Source organism: Halictus rubicundus, chromosome 12, assembly GCF_050948215.1.
Source record: "Halictus rubicundus isolate RS-2024b chromosome 12, iyHalRubi1_principal, whole genome shotgun sequence".
Taxonomy (NCBI): domain Eukaryota; kingdom Metazoa; phylum Arthropoda; class Insecta; order Hymenoptera; family Halictidae; genus Halictus; species Halictus rubicundus.
Window position 1 is genome coordinate 1,559,915 of NC_135160.1, and position 21,461 is coordinate 1,581,375.

Here is a 21,461-nt window from a genome sequence, read left to right on the forward strand (position 1 = left end):
TTATCCGGAAGGTCGCGTCGAACCTTCACAAGTCTTTAAACAAAACAAAACAAAAGCAAAAGATAATTGATCAGAAACAAATAATTTCGTAAACGGTGAATCAAATAATTCGAGTACGTTGATCCGGAAACATCCTATTCGATCTTTACGATCACATTGAAAGAATCGCCCGGCCTAACAGACGAATCTGTTTTCTTGCTGAATTCCAGGTACAATCGGCGGCGGCTCTTCTACTCGAGAGTAAAATGTTCTACGTTCCTTTCCTATTGAACTCAGCAATTCAAAGATAGTAAATAAACGAGCCCAACTGACGATAAACGAAGCTGAATACCTATATACATACTATACATACAAACAGATAAATATATATGTACATACATACGCAGATGTATCTATGTATATATTTATGTATATGTATAATATAATATATAAATTTACAACACAGAGGAGAGAAAGAAAAAGGAAGTAATAGAAACCGAAACGAACAAGAGCAAACAGAGTCGCAGAGAAAACGGGAGCGAGCTCGTGAAACAGGCTTTGTTTGCCGTATGTATGATAATTATATAAAAGTATACATATAAATAATATAAATCTGTGTGTTCGTTGCATTGTACAAACGGAAGAGGGTTTAAGGAGGGAACGGAAGAACCGTGTGAAACGTGATAAAAGAAAAGAAAGAAAGAAACAAACAAAGGACAAGGGAGAAGTTGTTAAGGACAGAGAAGACAAACAAGAGAAAGAGAGAACGGGAAAGACGGCGAGAAAGGGATATGAGAACTCGTGATGAGGGGAGCGAATGCTTTAAATAAGAAAATTTGAGAGAATAATTAAATGAAAGAAATATTAAAGTTCGAAAGGGAGAGAGAGAAAGAGCGTGTGAGCGAGAGAGCGGGAGAGAAAGAGAGGGCGAGTGAGAGATATAGAGAGAGAAAGCGCGCCACCTCGAGATGAGAGATCAATCGAGGAGGGAACTGAACTTTTTTATCGAAACTAAAAGACTATAATAATATATTTCTGTACGCAGTACCGCGCAACTACGTCATTGTGTGTTCACGTTGCATAATCCGATCGATAATAAGACTCTCGTTACGTACGCTCACTGTAGGCCATCTACTACCACCTACTACTACTACTATTACTACTACTACTACTACTACTACTACTACTACTACTACTACTACTACTACTACTACTACTACTACTTACTACTACTACTACTACTACTACTACTACTACTACTACTACTTACTACTACTACCACTACTACTACTACTACTACTACTACTACTACTACTACTACTACTACTTACTACTACTACTACTACTACTACCGCTACTACTACTACTACTGCTGCTACTATTACTACTACTCTCCACCACTATCAACTAAAATAGCAGACTACCAAAACGATCGAAAGATCAGTCGACCGATGATGATAATGATGATCGTAATAATAACGATGATGATGATGATAACGCTGACGATGATGATGATGATGATGGTATAGATCAACGGACGGATCACGAGCAATGGCACAAAACGATCGATCAGCGAAACATCGACCGCCACATAACATACCCCACACACACACACACACACACACAGGAACACACGAACACACACGTCTCTATTACGGATTTTTACGTACAAGCACACAATGTAATTATCTTTAAATAATACGGATAGAAGTCGCATACGTGTGCAGACACGAGTACGCATCCTCGACTGATAGAACTGTAAAACGCCTGCATACTTCAGCCCTTCTCATCGATGTATCCACGTGATTCTACGACCCCACCCTCTTTAAGCAGCAGCGATCGTCGTTGTCGTTTCACGAATTACGAGCGGCGAAAGTGTGATATATTTCGGTTACCAATCGATACGAGAGGACACACACAGAACAATACGAATTGTCAACGGGAAACGTCGTCGCCGGGAGCTCGGAACGGCAACTTTTGGTAATCAAAACGGAGACACGACGTTCGCGTGGCCGTTGTTTCACGAGACGAACGAAGACCAAAACGGAACTGTATCTCGCACGCGTGGCACGTGTTACGGGGTGAAACACGGCGGTACCGCAGAAAAAGGAATGGAACAAGGAAAATAACGGGAAAGAGGAAACACAGGAAAGATTTCGGATGGGGCTCGTTGTCGTCCTCGTTGTTATCGTCGTCCTCGTCATCGCTCCACACTCCGAATCAAGGTCCAAGCGCGCAACAAAGAAGACTATATTGTATATATACATATGTATATGTATATATATATATATACATAAATATGTATATATATATATATGTGTGTGTATATTCACCGTTTTGTTAATTTTCACTTTATCGCCATCGACGTAATTTCTACGCGTTAAACGTGCATCATTCACCGGTCGAAGACATGTTCTTGTTCGTAGCTACTCTATTTCGGACGATTTGATCCTCGTTTCGGATCGTGGGACGCGTTCACAGAGGGGGGTTGTCTTTACGGTTACGAATGTGGTTTTATTAAGAGGCGGAAAGATGAATTAGACAGGAAGAAACGGAAGGAGTTGTTCCTTTTGTCGCGGCTTAGTAAAAGTGTTAGTAAAAATTGATTTTTCGATCTCGGATTCGGGAACCCTTCCGGTGTCTTTTTACAACCGTTCTAATTAACGATAATTCCTACGGGAATCGAGGCGAGGATCGGACCGTGCCGAACACACATAAACGCGCGCGCGCGCGTGCGCGAACTTCGGTTTCTCTTCGTTAACAAAGTACCGTGCGTTCGTCATTGATCCGCGGCGAAAGATTGTTTCTTTTTTTTTTTTTTTGTATGATTCCTCGCTGAAACGACTGCGATAATTTCATAGTATTATAATAACAAGAGAAAAGAAACGAAATGATGAAACGTGTAGGATGGAATATCACCGGGGAAAAAGAGAAAAGAAAAAGAAAAAACACAGAAAAAGAAAAAACACGAACTACGCGAGGGACTTGGTATTTCTCTCTCGCGGAGAAGCGTATATACTATAATTATAAATATAAATATATATATATATAAATGCGAAAAAAAACAAACAAACAGAAATGAATAAGAGTTCGAGCTGAACGAGTTCTCACATTTAGCAAATATGTAGATATACATATGTGTATATGTATGTGTGTCATCGACACGTGTGATATTTGGTTTCTTCGTGACCCGGAAATACCAGGTTCTCCGGATTGGCTCAATTATTTAAGATAGCGGAAAAAACGCGTTGTAGGAGAAATTAAACCGAAAATAAAAAAGCGAAAAAAAACGCAGGTGAAACGATAGAGGTAAAGAAAAGAACAGAAAAAAAAACACAAAACCGGTGGCTGGCGCCAGTCGAAAGCGTCGTTCGTGTCCCTTCGAGAGAGAGAGAGAAAGAGAGGAAAAAGAAGAAAACAAAGAAAGAACAAAATAATCGCTCCTTGTATACGCATACGCAATGGTTAATCGGCGCACGTTCTATCGCAACGTACATACATTGTTTCATCTTGCCTCCATAGAAGTTAATTCGTAAAATACGCGCGCTAATCGTCGACAAGCCCCCCGGCCACCAGCACGACGGAAACGCGTGATCTCCGAACCGTCGTCCCTTCTTTCTATCATCCGAGGATCCGTAATCGTTCGAAATCCTCCGGTCGTTGCATTTATCTTGTCCGTTCTCGTCGATCTCGATCATTCGCGCGTCTCGCGATCTCGAGGTGTAACAAACCACCAACCGAATTTCTGCTCAAGGTGTTCCGCGAACGTTTTTTCACTATAAGGGACTTCCCCCTCCCCCAAGCCCGTTCTGCCTTTTTCCAACCCCGCGGGACAGTTAGCCGTCGAACTTATGGCCGGTCGGGCGTCGAAAAATGAAACACACACGTACACACGAAAATGAATCAACACGAACTATTCGCAGACCTTGGGCCTAATAGCCTAGGGATACTTGTCCATACTATAAGACTTAACTAACGATGGGATACTTCATACGGTAAAAAAAAAATGAAAAAAAACATGTATATTATTCGAGGTTAAGGAACTGGGGGTAACGGTTCCTGTATTCCCCGGACATCATCGTACACTTGTCTGTGTTCAATTGTGACGGTCGATGAGGTCGCAACAGTGCAAGAGAGAGAGAGAGAGAGAGAGAGAGAAAACGAAGAGATAACAGAACAGCGTATTTATGAAACCGAGATGAGAGAAGAACCTCGCTAAAAAAAAAAAGATTACGTTGTAGGGATCATTGACCATTGGCCAACGCGGTTTTCGTGGACGTTTAACTTCTTCCTTTTGTGCGCTAAGTGTTCACCATGAGTTGCCGTAATTTTGCGCTCGCGCGCGCGCGCACGCGTGATCAAATTTTTGCTTTTGAAGTTACCGTTTGTATATTGTGCAATACAGAGGGGAAGCAACGTATGGTATTTAGGGGATACGTTCGTTCCTTTTTGGCTCTCTTCCTTCTGTCTCCTATCTTCGTGGATACTCTACACCCTCGACACCCCCCCCCCCCACCCCCGATTCTCCCCTTTGTTCTTCTACGAACCGTTTAAACCACCTCCCCTCCCCGAAACCCCTCCTACGCCCCCCCCCCCTTTATTCTCGTTAGTTCGTAAAGATTATGTACTTCCCGCGAAGAACTTTTTTCTCGTCGCGCCCTATTTATTGTTAATGTTGTACATACGAGTGGCAGTGTCGTCGGTCGCGAAAGAACGAAAGGATAGAGAACAGAGAACAAGAGCATCGGGTTTGAATCGAACGGGAAGAAAAAATGAAAAAGAAAAACGAATATACCAGAATATAAGCACCGAGTTGGACTGTCTTTATATTACATTAAATAAATATATATAAGTATATAAATATAAATATATAAATATAAATATGTATATTGTATAAAAGCAAGAAAAAAAAAATAATGAAACTGTGCATCGATGTCTGGGAGTACAGTAGCTGCTTACGGGAGAGCTACGCGATGGATCAGCAAGACTTAGGGCATTATACTACCGCGAGTATTATCATGCCCAACCTTTAATATTTAAGTGCGAGTGAGAGTCTATTTGAGCAAAAGTAAAAAAAGAAAGAAAAGATAAGAAATTTAAGAAAATAAAAAAAAAACAAACAAACAAACAAACACATATGCCTCTCGTTTGTGGGTTTTACTTTGTACATATTGTACGAAAGGTTTAATAATAACTATGTTGAAAGTACTAGTCCTGTCTCTTTGTATAATTCCGTGTTATACCTGCTCTTGCACAGCGTCGAGCGGCACTGTGTTACCGAGATCGCGCGTTCAGCAAATCTTTTCTATTTTCACTCGGCTGAAATCGTTAGAAACAATTGAAAATTAATATTAAACGCCAGGCGGTCACACGTAACTGGACAAATACTTGCGGACATTCGGCGAACATCGAGAAACCAAATTGTATCGTTCGAAAATCAAATTCGACGCGCCATCGTTCACATCCGATTTTAAATTAGCTTCTCGCGAGACTCTCGCGAGTTTCGAGAAAATTTTGAACGCGCGCCGTTCCACAGAGCGCGCCGCTTGTCACGGTGCAGCGAAAGAAGCGCGAAATGCAAACGTTAACCCAGAAACGACGGGCAGAATGGAAGCACGAATGCCGGATTGGCAGCGAAACGATGATGATAAAGAGAGAGAGAAAAAAAAAAGATACTTTTTCAATGAGTGAGTCAAAGTTACCAATTTCTACCTACGTTTAGGAAGTACATTTTTATCGTCTTGTTTACCTTCGACTATTCCTTTTGTAACTGAGATTTGGGCGCCGTGTGAATCGCCGCTCTGCCGGGAACCGGATGCTGCGTTTTCGCCACCAACAATTTGTTTCTTCTTGCACGGGGGTGCGCGCGCGCGAAATTGCGAAATTCTCGTTGGCGGATTTCTTTTCGGCGATGCTCGCGAATCGTGCTCGATCGGATCGCTTTTGTCGTTTCGCCGTGATATCACGATCGCCGTTGGCGAGCACGTGTCGCAACAGGGAACCATTGTTATTCCACTGGGAATTTCGTTCATGCATTTCGTTACGTTTTCTATGTTTTTCTTGCTTTTCTTTCCTTTTCTTTTTTTTTTTTTTGTCTTTTCGTAATCTCTTCGATTCCCGAAATACCCGTATGAACAGGTTGTGCTTGACGTGAGCACGAATCAGAATTTTTTTTGTCGGACCGAGAGAAGTTTATTAGTATTTTGATCGCGACAATCTATCGGAAGAAAGAGGAACGCGCGTATTGCGAATCGATTTTTCTTGAACGCGTGTCTCGAGCCAAACACTCTAGTCGGTGGAGAAGAGAATACATATATATGTGTGTATGTGTATATACGTCTTATTGTAAAGAGAAAATTCGCATATTCTAGTTATTAATTTATTTTTCAATCGCCGCCGACGATTACACGGATCTTTCATCGAGCTTGTCCGTTGCATTTTCATTTGCATTTCGTTCTTTGTATTCGAAGCTCTCGGAATCGTTTGATCTTCTCTTCATAATTTTCTCAGTCGCTCTATCTCTCTCTTTCATTTTTTTTTTTCGTTTTTTGCTTTTTTTTTTAATTGTTTTACCCCAGTGGCGAGTGAATGTTACTAATTGTAAAGGATTACGCGTTACAACGAGAAGTAGAGGAGGGCGCGCTACAAACCTTGAACAGAGCGTAAAATCTTTTTAGGACTTGCTTATCGTGAGTTGCGTGTACATAGACGACGATATCGAGGAACAATAAATTCGTTGTTATTGCAAGGATTAAGGATCGTATGGTATAGCATTGTTATTAATCCGACCAATAAAATCGGTATGGCTGTCGGTTCCGGGCAAAACAGGCTAGATTTCACAGGTGGCGCGTAAACCCCCTGTATTTTTATGAATAAATAAAATATTTTAAAAAAAAACGTAAATCTGAAGTCTGTTTGGAGATGCCTTTCATAGGGATTATAAATGTAGATAATATATTATACATAGTGAACATAAATATACTATATTATTATATATAAATAGTAAGGAGTAAATAGAATTATTATATATATATATACGATGAAAATAATATTATTACAAGTAAATAAACTAATTAAAGATGAAAGCAGATCTTTATGAAATCTTTATTATTCCATGCCCACACCCTACATGAACGGTTGGTATTTTTATTTTATTTTATTTTTTTTTGCTATTTTTGTTGTTTCGTCTTGTTTCGTTCTCGTGTCGACGGCTCTTAATGTACTGTATGCATTGTGTACACACGTGTATACGCGTATTGTACTTTATTTATCACAATTAACAGCGTCGGGAGTTCTTTTTGTTTTTATTGTTGTTGTTGTTGTCTTTGTTGTTGTATTGATAATGTCGTTTGCAATTTTTGCGCACTTTTATTACAGACGTCTCGTTACATCAACATAACAAAGTCTATACTTTCAAGGTACATGTTCGTTAAAATGTTGTCTACCTGTGAGATCTTTAAGGATTATGCGCAGTGTTCAAGCTCCTGCACAGAACATTAAGCTAAATTAGTCTCGTCGTATTAACGTCATTGTCTTTATATCTCCTGTTCCTTGGATCCTACCGATCTAGAATGATCGCAAGCGCTTGGACACTTCGATAAGATTAAAGCGATCACAGACAGAGGCATTTAAAAGGTGATTGCCGCGAATACCTAGGTAGGCACAGAAGCTAATACTTTTACGTTTCCTAGGATGTCCGTACTACACAGGCATTCTCATGAATCACCTCCATTTCACGGTACAAGAGGCTGCAAAACCGACGAGTCGAGTTTGTAACGTAAACTCCGTGTCTTGCGTCGCGTAATGATCTATCTAATACAGTATCAATAATGTAAATATAAAAGCAGTGATTAATGTAAAATCGTGTAATTGCATATCGTAACAATCTGGATATATATAAATCGTATTTCTTCATCTTCATCCATCCCCTCCATCCTTCCTCCTCTCTCTCTCTCTCTCTCTCTCTCTCTCTCTCTCTCTCTCTCTCTCTCCCTCTCTTTCTGTCTGTCTCTCTCTCCTCACCGTCTATTTTTTTTTTCGTTTGTTCTTTATCAAAAAATGTAGAAAGTATTCATATGTAAAGCAATCGAATTGTACGCCGAAATATCTTACATGATTAATGAAGTCGGAATATAATATAAAGGGAGATTATTCATGATATAGTCCCAAGAATTGTAAAAAGGTTTGAAGAAAGTTCCTTACACACGCCCTTTGTTAAGCTCTCTGTTATTTATATGATCCGTCCCCTGGTTCGTCTATGATTATCTGTCGGTAGAAAGTATTTACTTCTAATAGACCGTCGTGTTATAGTTCTGAAGGCACTGTTCAAAAGTTGACTATACTTCTTGAAATAACAAGTCTTCAAAACATCCTCAAAACGATCTCGACATGGAAAATCGTTACAAACGTCGACGCATATTTTCACATGCCCCGCTCGAACTATATCACAAAATTCAAAATAGAGTAGTTTTTAACTTCGACAGCCAATGCCAATGCCAATGCCAATGCCAATGTCGTATTTGTCGGGTCTGTGATCGATTAGGAATATCATGAGCTAACAAATCGATGGTCAGAATTCAGGCTTATGATACGCAATGGCCAGTGCACTCCCGTTAATTATGTATCAATATCATATCATTATATTACACAAACGCTTATTAATTTAGAGGCACATTGCTAAAGGTCTCGGTTCTTAAAAATTGCTCCCTACATTAATGAACTTATGACAATCTAGTTATTACAATTATTCAGTACGACAGCGATTTGGCATATAATGTGGAAACTGTACAAAGATTCCGAGAATAATAATAATACAATAATAATAATAATAGTAATAGTAATAATAATAATCAAATTATTGCTTAGTACGCATAATAGTGATACGTGACTGAAAAGGCCGATACACTGAAAGGAAAATTTTGTTTCAATACTATTCGACTTTTTTGCATGGTGTTTACGTTGAGCTCGTAATAAAATCACACGGAATATAACATAAGAACTGTCATATGCATAGAAATAATAACAAAACTTCTAGTATATAATACAATTGTTCCTACTGAATTTCCTTACCTAGGCAGGAAAACTTTGGCTACTGCTACATACTATTTGTACCTCGGCAGAATTGCCGAATTTATGCTGCTAAGAACACCGATTTGCTCATCTAGAATAAAAAGAATTGCACGCAGCACACACAGTATCTAAACCAGAACAGATTAATTACATACTCAGGAAGACCTTAACAGTAGTATATATGCTCACGCTTTAATAAACCTGAATTCTACGCACAACGATCGTAATATCAATTAAGCATTCACTATACTCAGAGACTCTCCCTTTGCCGGAATGTTTAAATGTTTTCTTTTCCATTTATTCATTCATACTCTAATGAATCACTTGTTGTTCACGTTCGTAACTTGTTTAAAAACTCAGAGCTCCTTAGCATGATGCATTCACAATACTGCTCTGAGATGCGAATGCTCTACAGAATGTACACAGTAGACAGCAAAAGCGTCTAGACCACAGAATGTTCACACTTGTTTCAATGCAAAATACTTTACAAACTAGAGAAATCAGGCTGATGCAATGGCAGGCGCGCTATGTATAAAAAAGTTAACATTCCAACATATAAAAATCGATATATATATATTTCCTTAAAAAATTTCTTTAATACACATCTTCCCTGAACAGACAACCACATGTCAGTTCAGATTCTCAAACGATTCTCCTATGAAGAACATAAAGAAACATTTTGGTTTCGCATGGAATTCCGAATAATCCATTATCTTGTGATGTATTTTAATTTTATTTATTTATTTTTTTTTTTTTTGAAAATTTTATGCTCTGTCATGGTACCAGCCTGTGTCCATCAACGTGAAGAAACAGTCATGTAATCCCGTAAAGCCTAAACGCAGATACCATCTCTCTGCATCCAAACAAATAGACCACAGAGTGAGATCACAAAAAGTACGGTGTAGGGACTACTGGTGGAATTACTCTTTCAAAATCAGGCACTGCTTCGAATAGCACTGGGCGTCTTGAATCGACAGTTGTAAACTGTAAAATACTAGCTATGTTACCACAACGATAACAATAATTTGGAGCTGACCATACTGTTACAAGTTTATCATTAAACATGTATCTATACCCTGTAAATAAAGCGAAAAAAACAAAAATTAATAATGTCTTATTTCGCCGCATTGTAATTGTGTTGACACTGTACGAAAATATATGTACCTTCATTAACCAATTGATGAGCTCTACAAATGAGTTTAAGGTCGTTGATTTCCATGAATTTGTATGTCACTTTACTGCCAAATAACCAACCAGCTCCACGTGGACTAATGGTCCATGCATCTACGTCTTCTGGATCAGACCAGACCAAATCACAAAAAGCACCTACAAATATAAAATCGTTTATTATAGATAAACATAATACATGTATTATGATACTGTAATAATGTAAGTACCTTTATGTGGAATTTCTTGATTCCTCTCGATCGTTCTAATTTGATCTAATGTTCTAATGGCTGGGGATAATCCACCGTGTACACATAGTACTTGTTCATCAATTAACTATAAAAAAAAAGATATTCGTAATTATAAAACATGGAAACAAATATAAATGGTTACACATATATTTGAAAGTACTAACGGCAGCAACTGTGAGCAAGTCGAAAACCCTACAGCAGTGTTTCCATGCGTTAGCATTGCCATATTTATTCTGACATTCATCTGTATGGAATATATATAAATAATTATTAATATGTATGCACGTGCAATAAATTGTATTTCAACATTTTGAACATATCATATTTTTATAATAAAATGTATACTGACCATAAAAACCATAAACATGAGTAATTTGCCTGGATTCGTGATTTCCGCGAAGCAATGTTATTCTATCAGACCATTTAGCTTTAAGGGTGAGTAGGCGGGTAAATGTTTCTAAACTATAATACCCTCTATCTACAAAATCTCCCATGAATATATAATTTGTATCAGGCACAGCGCCTCCATTTCGAAATAATTCTTCTAAATCATAAAACTAAAAACAGATAAACGATTTTAATCAGTATATACGAAGGTACTTCATACTTTTTCTATCGAAATAATTATCATTATCTACTACAGATATCGATGTCATGTTGAGGTTAGGCCAAAAGTATGAATCTTACCTGGCCATGAATATCTCCGCACACGGTGACGGGAGTGGACACTGGTTGGATATTAGATTCTTCTACTAATAAGTCACATACTATGTCACAAAGTTTCTAAACAAAATTAATCTAATTATCGGAAAGGAAATACAGTGAGTATAAGTAACCTATGCGCGTGCATTTAATACCTTATACAACAAGTCGTATAAATATATTATAATTGATATACTGAGAAATAATGCTTTACACACGTTATTTACCTTAAGATCATTTTCTGGAAGGTATTTGCACTCTTTTGCAATTTCTATCCATTTATCGATGTCTGACATTTTGGAATCGTATTGTAGGAAAATACTGATCGCGCCCTCACTCACTACATATATGTGTGCAGAATTTATAGTTGATTTGTATTTTTAAGAACTATTTCACTGAATTAGTTTGAACGAATCCCACAGTTTTCATTCATCTTAAACACAAGGTTTTATGAGCTTTATTTATTGTAGAATTACGGAGAATTATCTTTTCCATCGTGTAAGGCGCATCACAACTCACAGCAGCGTGCAGCAGCGTAAGATTAATAACGACCAACTTCAATTCTCAATAACCCTTTCATCTTATTGGCTAGCAGTTTTTTTATTCTATAAAGTGAAATTACACGTGGAAGTCAAAAATGTATTATAACGCAAATTTTCAAACTCTTTATTCTACTATTGCTCATATAAACATCGATATTGCTATCCTTCGGTTTTAAAATAAAATATTACATTTTCCTAGAAGTATTATGTCGGCCAATAATATTATTAAACACATAGGAACTTTTATTTTATCTTTAGTAAATATTGTCAAATTTTACAAACATATTTGCATAACAATTGCATCACACGATCTGAGCTATATCTTAATTTTTTAATATTCTAATTAAAATTTCTGTGAAATATATAACGTACCAGTATATCGACTATTGAATGTTTAATTGAAGCAGAGCTCTAATCGAAGTTCCTGACAGAATCTGTAATTCCTATTCTAGCCTTTAGGACGAAATATCGAAATAATGTTAATTTTACGTGTATATATCAAATAGTTCGTATATAACGTAAATAACTGTATCAATTAAGAAACGCTGTAAGCATCATACAATGTCAATTTGTTATAATAAAAGTAGAAATAGAACGTCTAGGGAAATAAGTCATAGTTTACATAGGCCGTTTGTCTTTTGCACAGTTTTGCACCTAAAATAATTACACTATTTTTGGGGGTAAGTTTTTCCCGAATTGTTCGATCCAAAAGGGTGTGTGGTATGCATGACAGGACACCTTTCAACATCCCTCCTCCACATTTGTATTACAACAAGTGCTCGTAATTGCTCTTGATTTCTAAATATTTTCGGAGACGCTAAGGTAATAGCTGACGTACAACGGAAATAGCCTCTAAGGAAAATATACACTAGCATTCCTTGGATATCTGATCAGTATCTGATATCCCAAATATTCAGATCCAGGGCAAGATCTTGAAGCATTTATTTTAATACTACGAACGAAATTACTCATGTGCTTTTTATTTAAAGGATGTATTCAAATACATAAAACTATGATTTTTCGATGATCAAGGTCAGTTGAAGGTTATAAAGGTATAATCTTTCAATGTAACGTGTGCTTCTTAGTAAAATGAGTCTCATTTTGTAAAAAAATGTAAATAACCTTGATACCTTAAAAAGAGGAACTTTGAGAAAGTTTGTTTGTCGATTATAAGGATCATATTTTTCAATCAAATAAATTCTCTTCACTTATTTCGACTATAAGCAAAAATATAGTTTAAGGGAGCCACCTCTGATTTCAATGACCTTGAAATATATTTTCAAGGTCATTATTCTGAAGAACCTTTTTCTATACATATAATAGGCGCTCTCTTTTGGTATCTGAGATATTTTCGATGAACTATTGCTACTACTACAATGCATCGTGCGTATATCTATGCGTCCATGATGGCAAATGCGTCAGCACGAGATCCGAAATTATAATGATCGATGGTTTGGGTTATAGATACAGTGGTTGAAAGTATAAAACTCGAACACTTGGAGATTCTCAGCGTTTTGCGGACAAAAACTAACAGTGTTACCAACTGTCCAAATATTTAGTTTGAGGTTAGTTTACAATATTCAGGTTGTTACTGATATATTCCATTAGTAAAAATATAAACGAATAAAAAAGCAATATTACAATAGTTTCTTTATTTCAGACTTAATCTTGACCTAAAGCAAACCTAATTCGCAGACCTAACTGAATACATTAACAGTAATATAATAGTTTTTTTTGTGATGTACTCATGTAACGTAAATCTACGGCATTAGGTCTGGGTTGGGTCTCGAACGCGGAAAACAATTTAAAACATCCCCTTTAGGTTGAATCTCTAATATATTAAGTTCCTATTACCACTGCCTACTGTAGGCAGTGCTATTACATTAAATTCCTAATCCGATTAAATCTCTAACTTTATTTCAAATATCTCAAAAACTGAGAGGGAGCCCTCATTATATGTATAGGAAAAAGTTGTTCGAAATAATGATCTTGACAACATATTTTAAGGTAATTAAAAGCAGAAGTGGCTCTCTTCGCATATTTATCCAAATGCTTATGCATTAAGCATCAGCCAATGAAACAATCGTTTTTACAAATGTAGTAACAAGAAAGTGGTATTCTCATTGGTCACCGCCTACTTTCTCAATGATTACAAACGTTCCGCGCCAGTAAAAGTATTTTGCCGCGTATCGTTCGAAAATCAATGGGTTGCGGTTAAAAGAAGAGGACAACTGTTAATCGCGATAAGATCGAGAAACAGACAAAAGGTGTGTAGTTCCAGCTTCCTTCGATAGCAAATTACGGTGGGAAGTGGAAAAAGGTCAGCAGCAGGAGAACGATATGGATTTTATCTCGCGGCGAAAAGTGGGTCACAACGAAGGCGCCTGTGCGCACGCTTCGATTATCGATTGAAACGTTACGTGCCTTGGTCTGTACGCTGGATCTCATTTATGTGAACGGCAGTGGTTGTGGAGGTTTGTGGTGTGACTTTCCTCTCGCAGTAGAGCCAGCGGCTGACATCTTTCGTTTGTGATCCTGTGCACAGTCACGGTTTTCGGAGAAAATGCGGTGAAATTCGATGTAGACCGACGTGCCTTCTCGAAATCGGCCATTTTGATAGTGCGCATTTTACCACGAAAAACGGATAGGATAACTTCTGGCAGCTACCCTCGACGGTTGTGCGTGGAAGTGGTGGCAGCTCGGTGTCGCCCACAGGACACAGCCGTAAAACTGAAAACGATCGTGTTCTTGGGTCAGTGAGCACACAGCCTCGACAAAATGGCAGGAAACACGGGTATGGAACAATTGATCCCGATCGTGAACAAGCTGCAAGATGCATTCACACAACTTGGGGTGCATATGCAACTTGATCTACCACAAATCGCTGTGGTAGGTGGTCAGAGCGCTGGGAAAAGTTCCGTTCTCGAGAACTTTGTCGGGAAGTAAGTATACCTCGTTTCACAATCGTTTCACCGACTTTTTTCCATGAAACATCACCGACGAGTTACTCATCCTAGCCAGTGGAATATCCAGACATTTGATGAAAGGCGTGGCGAATTACGCCACGTTATAATTTCAATATCCGTCATTGGTTATTTTCATTTTTCTATGCTCCTGTTCCCTGTGCCCCTTTAGGTTAACTATTTTAATCTCTATCGATCGTGATATGAAAATCAACTACATATACATATCTTTAATGATGAGAGGCCGCCTACATAGCGACCTGTCAAAGCGTTCCTCTTCCTTATATTTTCCGATATCTGATCTTTCAATGAATTATTCGGATCAGATATTTTTTATTATACTAAACGATCAGTTTAATTGCTCATGGCTCGTTTCATGTTACTTCATAATATCATGTTTTTCATTTTAACTTACTAAACATTTAATAGAACTGTTTACCATTATTATTATACAAAATATATAAATTTATAAATGTCTCGACTCTTTGTAGGACATAATTTCTTAAATTATGAAAACAAATTTTTTCTACTGAACATTGTTTATTAGAGGCTATTAATTGATCACTTTCTATCTTTCAATGTTACTGGCACACCATGTGTGCTAAATTTGGTTATATATATTTTTTATTTGGTAACCATTTTATAGTTAAAAATGTAAAAAATACTCCAGTCTTCAAATAAAGAAATATAGTCCATAATAATACAGATTTTTTTATGAAAACGGCGAAATTTCCGAAAACCGATCACGTCTGATATAGCTGAAATCTTAAAGATAGTCTCATTTTGTATAAAAACGATGTTTACGAGAACGATTTTTGGCGATTCGAAAATTATGATCTAAAATTTAAAAAAACCCAAACCTAACTCGGATCTAACTCAGATCAAAGATTCTTCTCGCGAATATTGTTTTTATCTAAAAAGAACCTATTTTCAGAATTTCAGCCAAATCGGATGTGACCAGTTTTCGGAAGTATAACCAATAAAATATATATTTGTTTTACTTTGTTAGATCTCATATTTAACGAAAGTATTTAATCGGTGTCTTGCTTTTAAATGTAATTCATGAAGTATACGTTGTTATGCAAAAAGAACACTCTGGAATTATCATAATGATAAAATTTATAATGACGTTCTTTTCAGAGATTTCTTACCCAGAGGATCTGGCATTGTAACCAGAAGACCGCTTATCTTGCAATTGATTAACAGTCCAACTGGTGAGTCATAGATAAATTGATTATCAATCTTTCATACTATGGAGTTAGAGGATGTTTAGTATCTGAAAAATATACAACAGCTATCATAATTGTAAACAAAATTCTTTTCATTCAAAGATTAGATTAACCTGCTCAACTTAAATGTGTTTCCTCATTTCTTTCATTTGAAACATATAATAATTTTTTTCAATAAAATATTCATTTTTCCCTTGTGCACATCGTACTAACTATATACTTTACAGAGATTCTTTAGTAGCTATCATGTAAGCGTGATGGCAGTATCTTTGAACTGTTATCTATCTCATTTCCTACGACAATGAACTTTTGATAACTAGAAAGTTGAATGCATTGTTAATTCCATTACAAACATCAATCTCAGATTTTACTGTAATATCTTTTGAAAAAGATTTATTCTATATATCATTTGTTTTATTTTACTATAGAATTTGCCGAATTTCTACATTGTAAGGGTAAGAAGTTTGTGGATTTTGATGAAGTACGGAAAGAAATTGAAGCTGAAACTGATAGAGTAACAGGTGGCAACAAGGGTATATCCAACATACCCATTAATTTAAGAGTATATTCACCAAATGGTAAATTTATTTTTGACTGTAATTTATATTAAACTATGCAAGCATATTGAATCCTTATATTTTTCCTTACCAGTTCTAAACTTGACGCTAATCGATTTACCTGGTCTGACAAAAGTACCAATTGGGGATCAACCAGCAGATATCGAAGCTCAAATTAAAGCCATGATTTTTCAATTTATCAAAAGAGAGAATTGCCTCATATTAGCGGTCACTCCAGCAAACACTGATTTGGCGAACAGTGATGCTCTGAAACTTGCTAAAGAAGTAGACCCTGAAGGTACAATTTAAATCATGTTTGATATTACGTATAGATAGATATTTTTCTATCATAATCTTTCTAATCTTATAGATAGATATTTTTATAATGTTATCTTTTTAAGGTGTACGTACAATTGGTGTTATTACAAAATTGGATCTTATGGATGATGGAACTGATGCAAGGGATATTTTGGAAAACAAATTACTACCCTTGAGACGTGGTTACATAGGTGTTGTTAACAGAAGTCAGAAAGATATAGAAGGTAGAAAAGACATTAAAAATGCTTTGGCAGCGGAAAGAAAGTTTTTCCTGAGGTATAAACAATTAATTGTTGTATGCTGCCATATAAGTTAAAATACTTGAACAAATTACACATATAATGTCTTTTTATTTGTTAGCCATCCATCTTATCGGCATTTAGCAGATAGATTAGGAACACCATACTTGCAACGAGTCTTGAATCAACAGTTAACCAATCATATCAGGGATACTTTACCAGCATTAAGAGACAGATTACAGAAACAGTTACTTGCATTGGAAAAGGACGTGGAACAATATAAACATTTTAGACCCGATGATCCTGCCATAAAGACAAAAGCTATGTTGCAGTAAGTACATTTGTAGTAATTTCACAGTTTTCTTTTGATATAAGACGAACGCTCTGGACAGCTTTTGTCGTATATCGGATGAGGGTACCTACGTGGCTTGACTTTGTTCTCGAATGGGTAGAGAGAGAAGGAGAGCACAGAGACCATAAAGTTGTCGGCCGAGCAGCGATGTCTTTCGTTGGAATAGGATAGAATATGATGTACCCTCTCGTTCTGGCACTAAACGGTGTCTAGCGAACAACTTTTAAAAGAAAAAGAGGGGATAGAGATTTTCTTATTTTGAAAGAAACATCATCGTCTTATACCGAAAGGAAACTGTAGTACTGATGTAGTAATTTTGATTACTTCAAGATTAAAATTACAGATTTACAAACAGAAAATATAAATGTATAATAATAGATAACTAAGTTTATATTAAATGTCTCACACCTTGTAATGTATGTTCACAAATGTAATTTTTTCTTTTTTTAATCTAAACTTACCTTTCATCGTTTTCTTTTAATGTATACTATGGGTGGAGGGTCTTGACATTTAGAGCATTCTTTTATTTTTCAGATCTATACAATTGTATATGTAGGTATTACAGTTTTCCTTTGTTTTTAACAATGTGTGCATAGTCTGCATGCAAATTGTTATGCATTTTAATATCACTTATGTAACTGAAGAGTGAATCATAACAATTGTTTTAACTAACAACATGAACTTTAACATAGCGATGAAACATTGCAAAATTACCTATTGCAGCATTAAATGTTGTGACTCTCTGCCCATATAATTAATATGAACGTTTAGTGCTCTTCTATGCATTGATTGAAAGAAAAACATTTTTAAGGATGATACAGCAACTTCAATCAGATTTTGAAAGGACTATTGAAGGCTCTGGATCTGCACAAATCAATACAATGGAACTTAGTGGTGGTGCTAAAATTAATCGATTATTCCACGAACGTTTTCCATTCGAAATAGTTAAAATGGAATTTGATGAAAAAGAATTGAGACGAGAAATAGCATTTGCTATTAGAAACATTCATGGTAAATTATTGTTACGCTGTTCTTAATTTTATTATAAAAATATTGCGTGCCGGGCGCTGCTGTGTTTAAAAATATTTACTAAATCGCTGTGTAATGTCATAGGTATCAGAGTGGGATTGTTTACTCCTGACATGGCATTTGAGGCAATAGTGAAGAAACAAATCAATAGACTCAAAGAACCCAGTCTAAAATGCGTAGACTTAGTTGTACAGGAACTCAGTAATGTTGTACGCATTTGTACAGATAGGGTAGGTAAATTGTTTTTTGTCTATTATTTGTAAACTTTACAATATACTAAAACCCACTTTTGTTTTGAATGGCAGATGAACCGTTATCCTAGATTGAGGGAAGAAACGGAACGTATCATTACCTCTCATGTTAGGCAACGCGAGCAGATGTGCAAGGAGCAGTTGGTACTTTTGGTGGACTGTGAACTGGCGTACATGAACACGAACCACGAAGATTTTATTGGTTTTGCCAAGTAAGTTATTCCTATATTTAATTATATATTCTCGTAGTTATTCAGCAAAGTCAAAAAAGTAAATAATATGATCAACAATTTTTATTTTTATAAACCGCACATCTAGCGCTATATGTTGTTCTTATTACATTCATGACTGCAGCTATAGTTTTCAATGTACTTGTATACATTAATTTTGGTAGTTCTCTCTCTCTACCTCTAAAAAAAATGTGACTCAACTTAATAAAATACTAAAAGTAGCTATATTGCTTACCATATAGGAATAAAATGTCATACGAATATGAGTTACTTCTGTTTCTATTGAATCGTAATTCGAAATGAAAAGTGCGTAATACCGATACGGTGGAATTCATCGGAAATAGAACACCTTCACATTTCTTTTACCATTAAAGATATATCATATATTTACATTCGAATTCATCGTGTGAATATTGACTTGTATCTCTAATGGCATTTAAAATATTTAAGCGTTCTATCTCGAGTGAGTTACTTTAGACAAAAAAAGATTCTCTCACTTGCAGTAATGAATTCTATATTGCATGACTAATGTAAATTCAACACATAGTATAGTTCACATAATGACAATATGCTTTACTAAAACAAACACTTATACTGTTTAAAATTATGGTTTTATTGTGAAAATTTCATTCGGGTTTATTAAAAATTGTGAAAATACAAAAATACGAAAACAGACAGGTCGCATATATACAGTTAGTTACATTAGTCTGCTTGTTCCACTTTTGTTTACGCCAATTCCGTTATTTATGTTAATATATATTTGGCTATACAGGGTGTCCCATAATTAGTAGTATGAACGAGGAAGAGGTGATTCGACATGCAAAACATAAATTAAAAGGTAGAATGAAGTTTTTTTCCGAATGAAGCTCCGTCTTGGAGGGAAGCGAATTTAAAAGTTCATCTAATCTGCGTGCATTTGAGCTAGATTTAACTTGTCTTTCCAATACTGGTTATTTTTATTTACATTAACCTTTACAACGACTACGCTCTCCATGCTTTAGTGGCCCACGCGTTTCGTGAATTTTGCACTTCACGCGTAGCACTATTACACAAGTGTTTTTTTTTCTTTTTAGACACCCTGTGTAGTTGTAATTTATTACATGATAACAATATAAATACAAATTGTCTATCTCTTTTGGTGTGCGTTTGATGCAGTTACCAAGATGTTTTGCCTAATGATTTACATCCACTTTATTCTATGAGATCTTTGTCACTTGTGACGATTGGCGATATAAGTTGTTCAGTAATAATTGAAACTGTAAGAAATACGTCAAACAGTAGAACCAATATCGCTAGATAATTTATATGGCGTATAGCAGTATTCTTATAACGTTGATGGCCAATCAGTGGTGAGCCAACTAGTACGCTTACGATTGTAAATGCCTTATTGTTTGTGAAAGAATGAGGGTGGTATTTTTATAATAATGCAATTTACATAGCTTCAATTAACATTCGAAAAATCATTCCAATTATTGCGAAAACACCATGGCGTTATAAGTGCGTATTACAAGTAGAAATAACGAGTAACACATAGACACATTGAATAATCTAATCCAAATGCAAGCATGTTCGATGAAATTTTTATTTTCTCCAAAACGAAGCTTCGTACCCGAAACTTTTATTCTGCGGTTTCGATTTGTGTTTGCACGTAGAACCATCTCCTCCTCGGTTGTATTATTCATTTTAGGACACCCTGTATATCAATTATGTATACATATTATAATACATATTTATACCGTATTTTCCTGAAAAATATTAAAGTATTAGAAAAATATAAGAATAGTTGAAAAGTAAAATGGAATTCAATGTTAAGAAAATAAGGTAATTATTTACGAAAGGGTACTCCTCTCTGATTTCGTTGAAACTTACATATCTATTACCGTATTATCGTCGCTCGGCCTTATTTTCCAAGATATTTGTAAAAAAAACTGTTAGATCCACCGCATTTTAAACGAATTTTTGTTAAGTTTGGATTAGGTTCGTCGCTAAGTCTTAGTTTTTTTGCCATTATCTCGAAGACTAAGACTTAGCGACGGTAACTATACGTATAGGGAGCTGTTGTCCCTGACAATATATTTCAAAATCAGAGCGGAGTACCCTTTCGTAAATAATTACCGAATATAACGATGTACTTTCCACGATCAGGCCCATACGGTATATTACAATTGTGCATGCTTTGCTAACGTCAGTTCACATAGCAAGCTTCAATTTAGCGAATATTGTTATTTCATTTTGCTCTTCAAAGCTCAGGTACATATATTCTTTGTATCATTAGCAAATAGTAGAATTTACTGCTGTTCTGTCTATTTCATGTATATTTGTATGACACTTTGTGTCATATACATAGTCATATAAAATTGTATCTCATATTTTCCCTCATTTCAATATATTTCTACTTACTCAACACTTGATAAGTATTTAAAATTTATATGAAAATGAATTGAGTGCAAAAATCAATTTTATCGGTGAAATTATTTCATTTTCGTAGATTTGATTTGTTGGCATTTAATTGTACAGCAATATTTCCCTACGACTTTCATTTCTGAAAGTGTACGTGAATCTTAGAAGTATATTTGTATAACT

At 36.0% G+C, this 21,461-nt stretch overlaps 3 protein-coding genes across 15 annotated transcripts in view; 2 read left to right on the plus strand and 1 right to left on the minus strand.

Annotated features, from left to right (window-relative positions):
- Nucleotides 1–8,387, plus strand: part of Hr4 (nuclear hormone receptor 4) — a 74,127-nt gene extending 65,740 nt beyond the window's left edge. For both annotated transcript variants that reach the window (XM_076798617.1, XM_076798615.1), the window contains one exon: nucleotides 210–8,387. In XM_076798617.1, coding sequence (XP_076654732.1) covers nucleotides 210–290 — 81 coding nt within the window. In that variant the 3' untranslated portion in view covers nucleotides 291–8,387. The remainder of the gene's footprint in view (nucleotides 1–209) is intronic.
- Ppv (Protein phosphatase V) lies at nucleotides 7,328–11,713 on the minus strand. Its single transcript, XM_076798630.1, has 7 exons — nucleotides 11,396–11,713; nucleotides 11,154–11,249; nucleotides 10,816–11,023; nucleotides 10,631–10,710; nucleotides 10,446–10,551; nucleotides 10,213–10,374; nucleotides 7,328–10,124 (listed from the first exon to the last, which is right to left on the minus strand). Exons 1-7 carry the CDS (start codon nucleotides 11,462–11,464, stop codon nucleotides 9,934–9,936), a joined length of 912 nt encoding a protein of 303 aa, XP_076654745.1. The 5' UTR covers nucleotides 11,465–11,713; the 3' UTR covers nucleotides 7,328–9,933.
- A 559-nt stretch (nucleotides 11,714–12,272) lies between these two features.
- Nucleotides 12,273–21,461, plus strand: part of Shi (dynamin-1 shibire) — a 32,849-nt gene continuing 23,660 nt past the window's right edge. For 2 of the 12 annotated variants that reach the window (XM_076798620.1, XM_076798629.1), the window contains exons 1-9: nucleotides 13,717–14,652; nucleotides 15,814–15,887; nucleotides 16,331–16,480; nucleotides 16,554–16,757; nucleotides 16,861–17,053; nucleotides 17,138–17,347; nucleotides 18,165–18,379; nucleotides 18,482–18,627; nucleotides 18,703–18,860. In XM_076798620.1, coding sequence (XP_076654735.1) covers nucleotides 14,489–14,652; nucleotides 15,814–15,887; nucleotides 16,331–16,480; nucleotides 16,554–16,757; nucleotides 16,861–17,053; nucleotides 17,138–17,347; nucleotides 18,165–18,379; nucleotides 18,482–18,627; nucleotides 18,703–18,860 — 1,514 coding nt within the window. In that variant the 5' untranslated portion in view covers nucleotides 13,717–14,488. Of the gene's footprint in view, nucleotides 12,391–13,055; nucleotides 13,276–13,714; nucleotides 14,653–15,813; nucleotides 15,888–16,330; nucleotides 16,481–16,553; nucleotides 16,758–16,860; nucleotides 17,054–17,137; nucleotides 17,348–18,164; nucleotides 18,380–18,481; nucleotides 18,628–18,702; nucleotides 18,861–21,461 lie in introns of those variants that run through there. The other 10 variants (XM_076798628.1, XM_076798624.1, XM_076798625.1 and 7 more) reach the window with 8 other exon arrangements.

Excerpts from the sequence above, each read along its gene's own strand:
- Ppv (XM_076798630.1), bottom strand. The coding sequence starts at position 11,464 with ATGTCAGACATCGATAAATGGATAGAAATTGCAAAAGAGTGCAAATAC. Across the intron at positions 11,250-11,395 it reads TTCCAGAAAATGATCTTAAG|AAACTTTGTGACATAGTATG; the intron begins GTAAATAACGTG and ends AATTTTGTTTAG. Across the intron at positions 10,711-10,815 it reads TCATGTTTATGGTTTTTATG|ATGAATGTCAGAATAAATAT; the intron begins GTCAGTATACAT and ends TATTCCATACAG.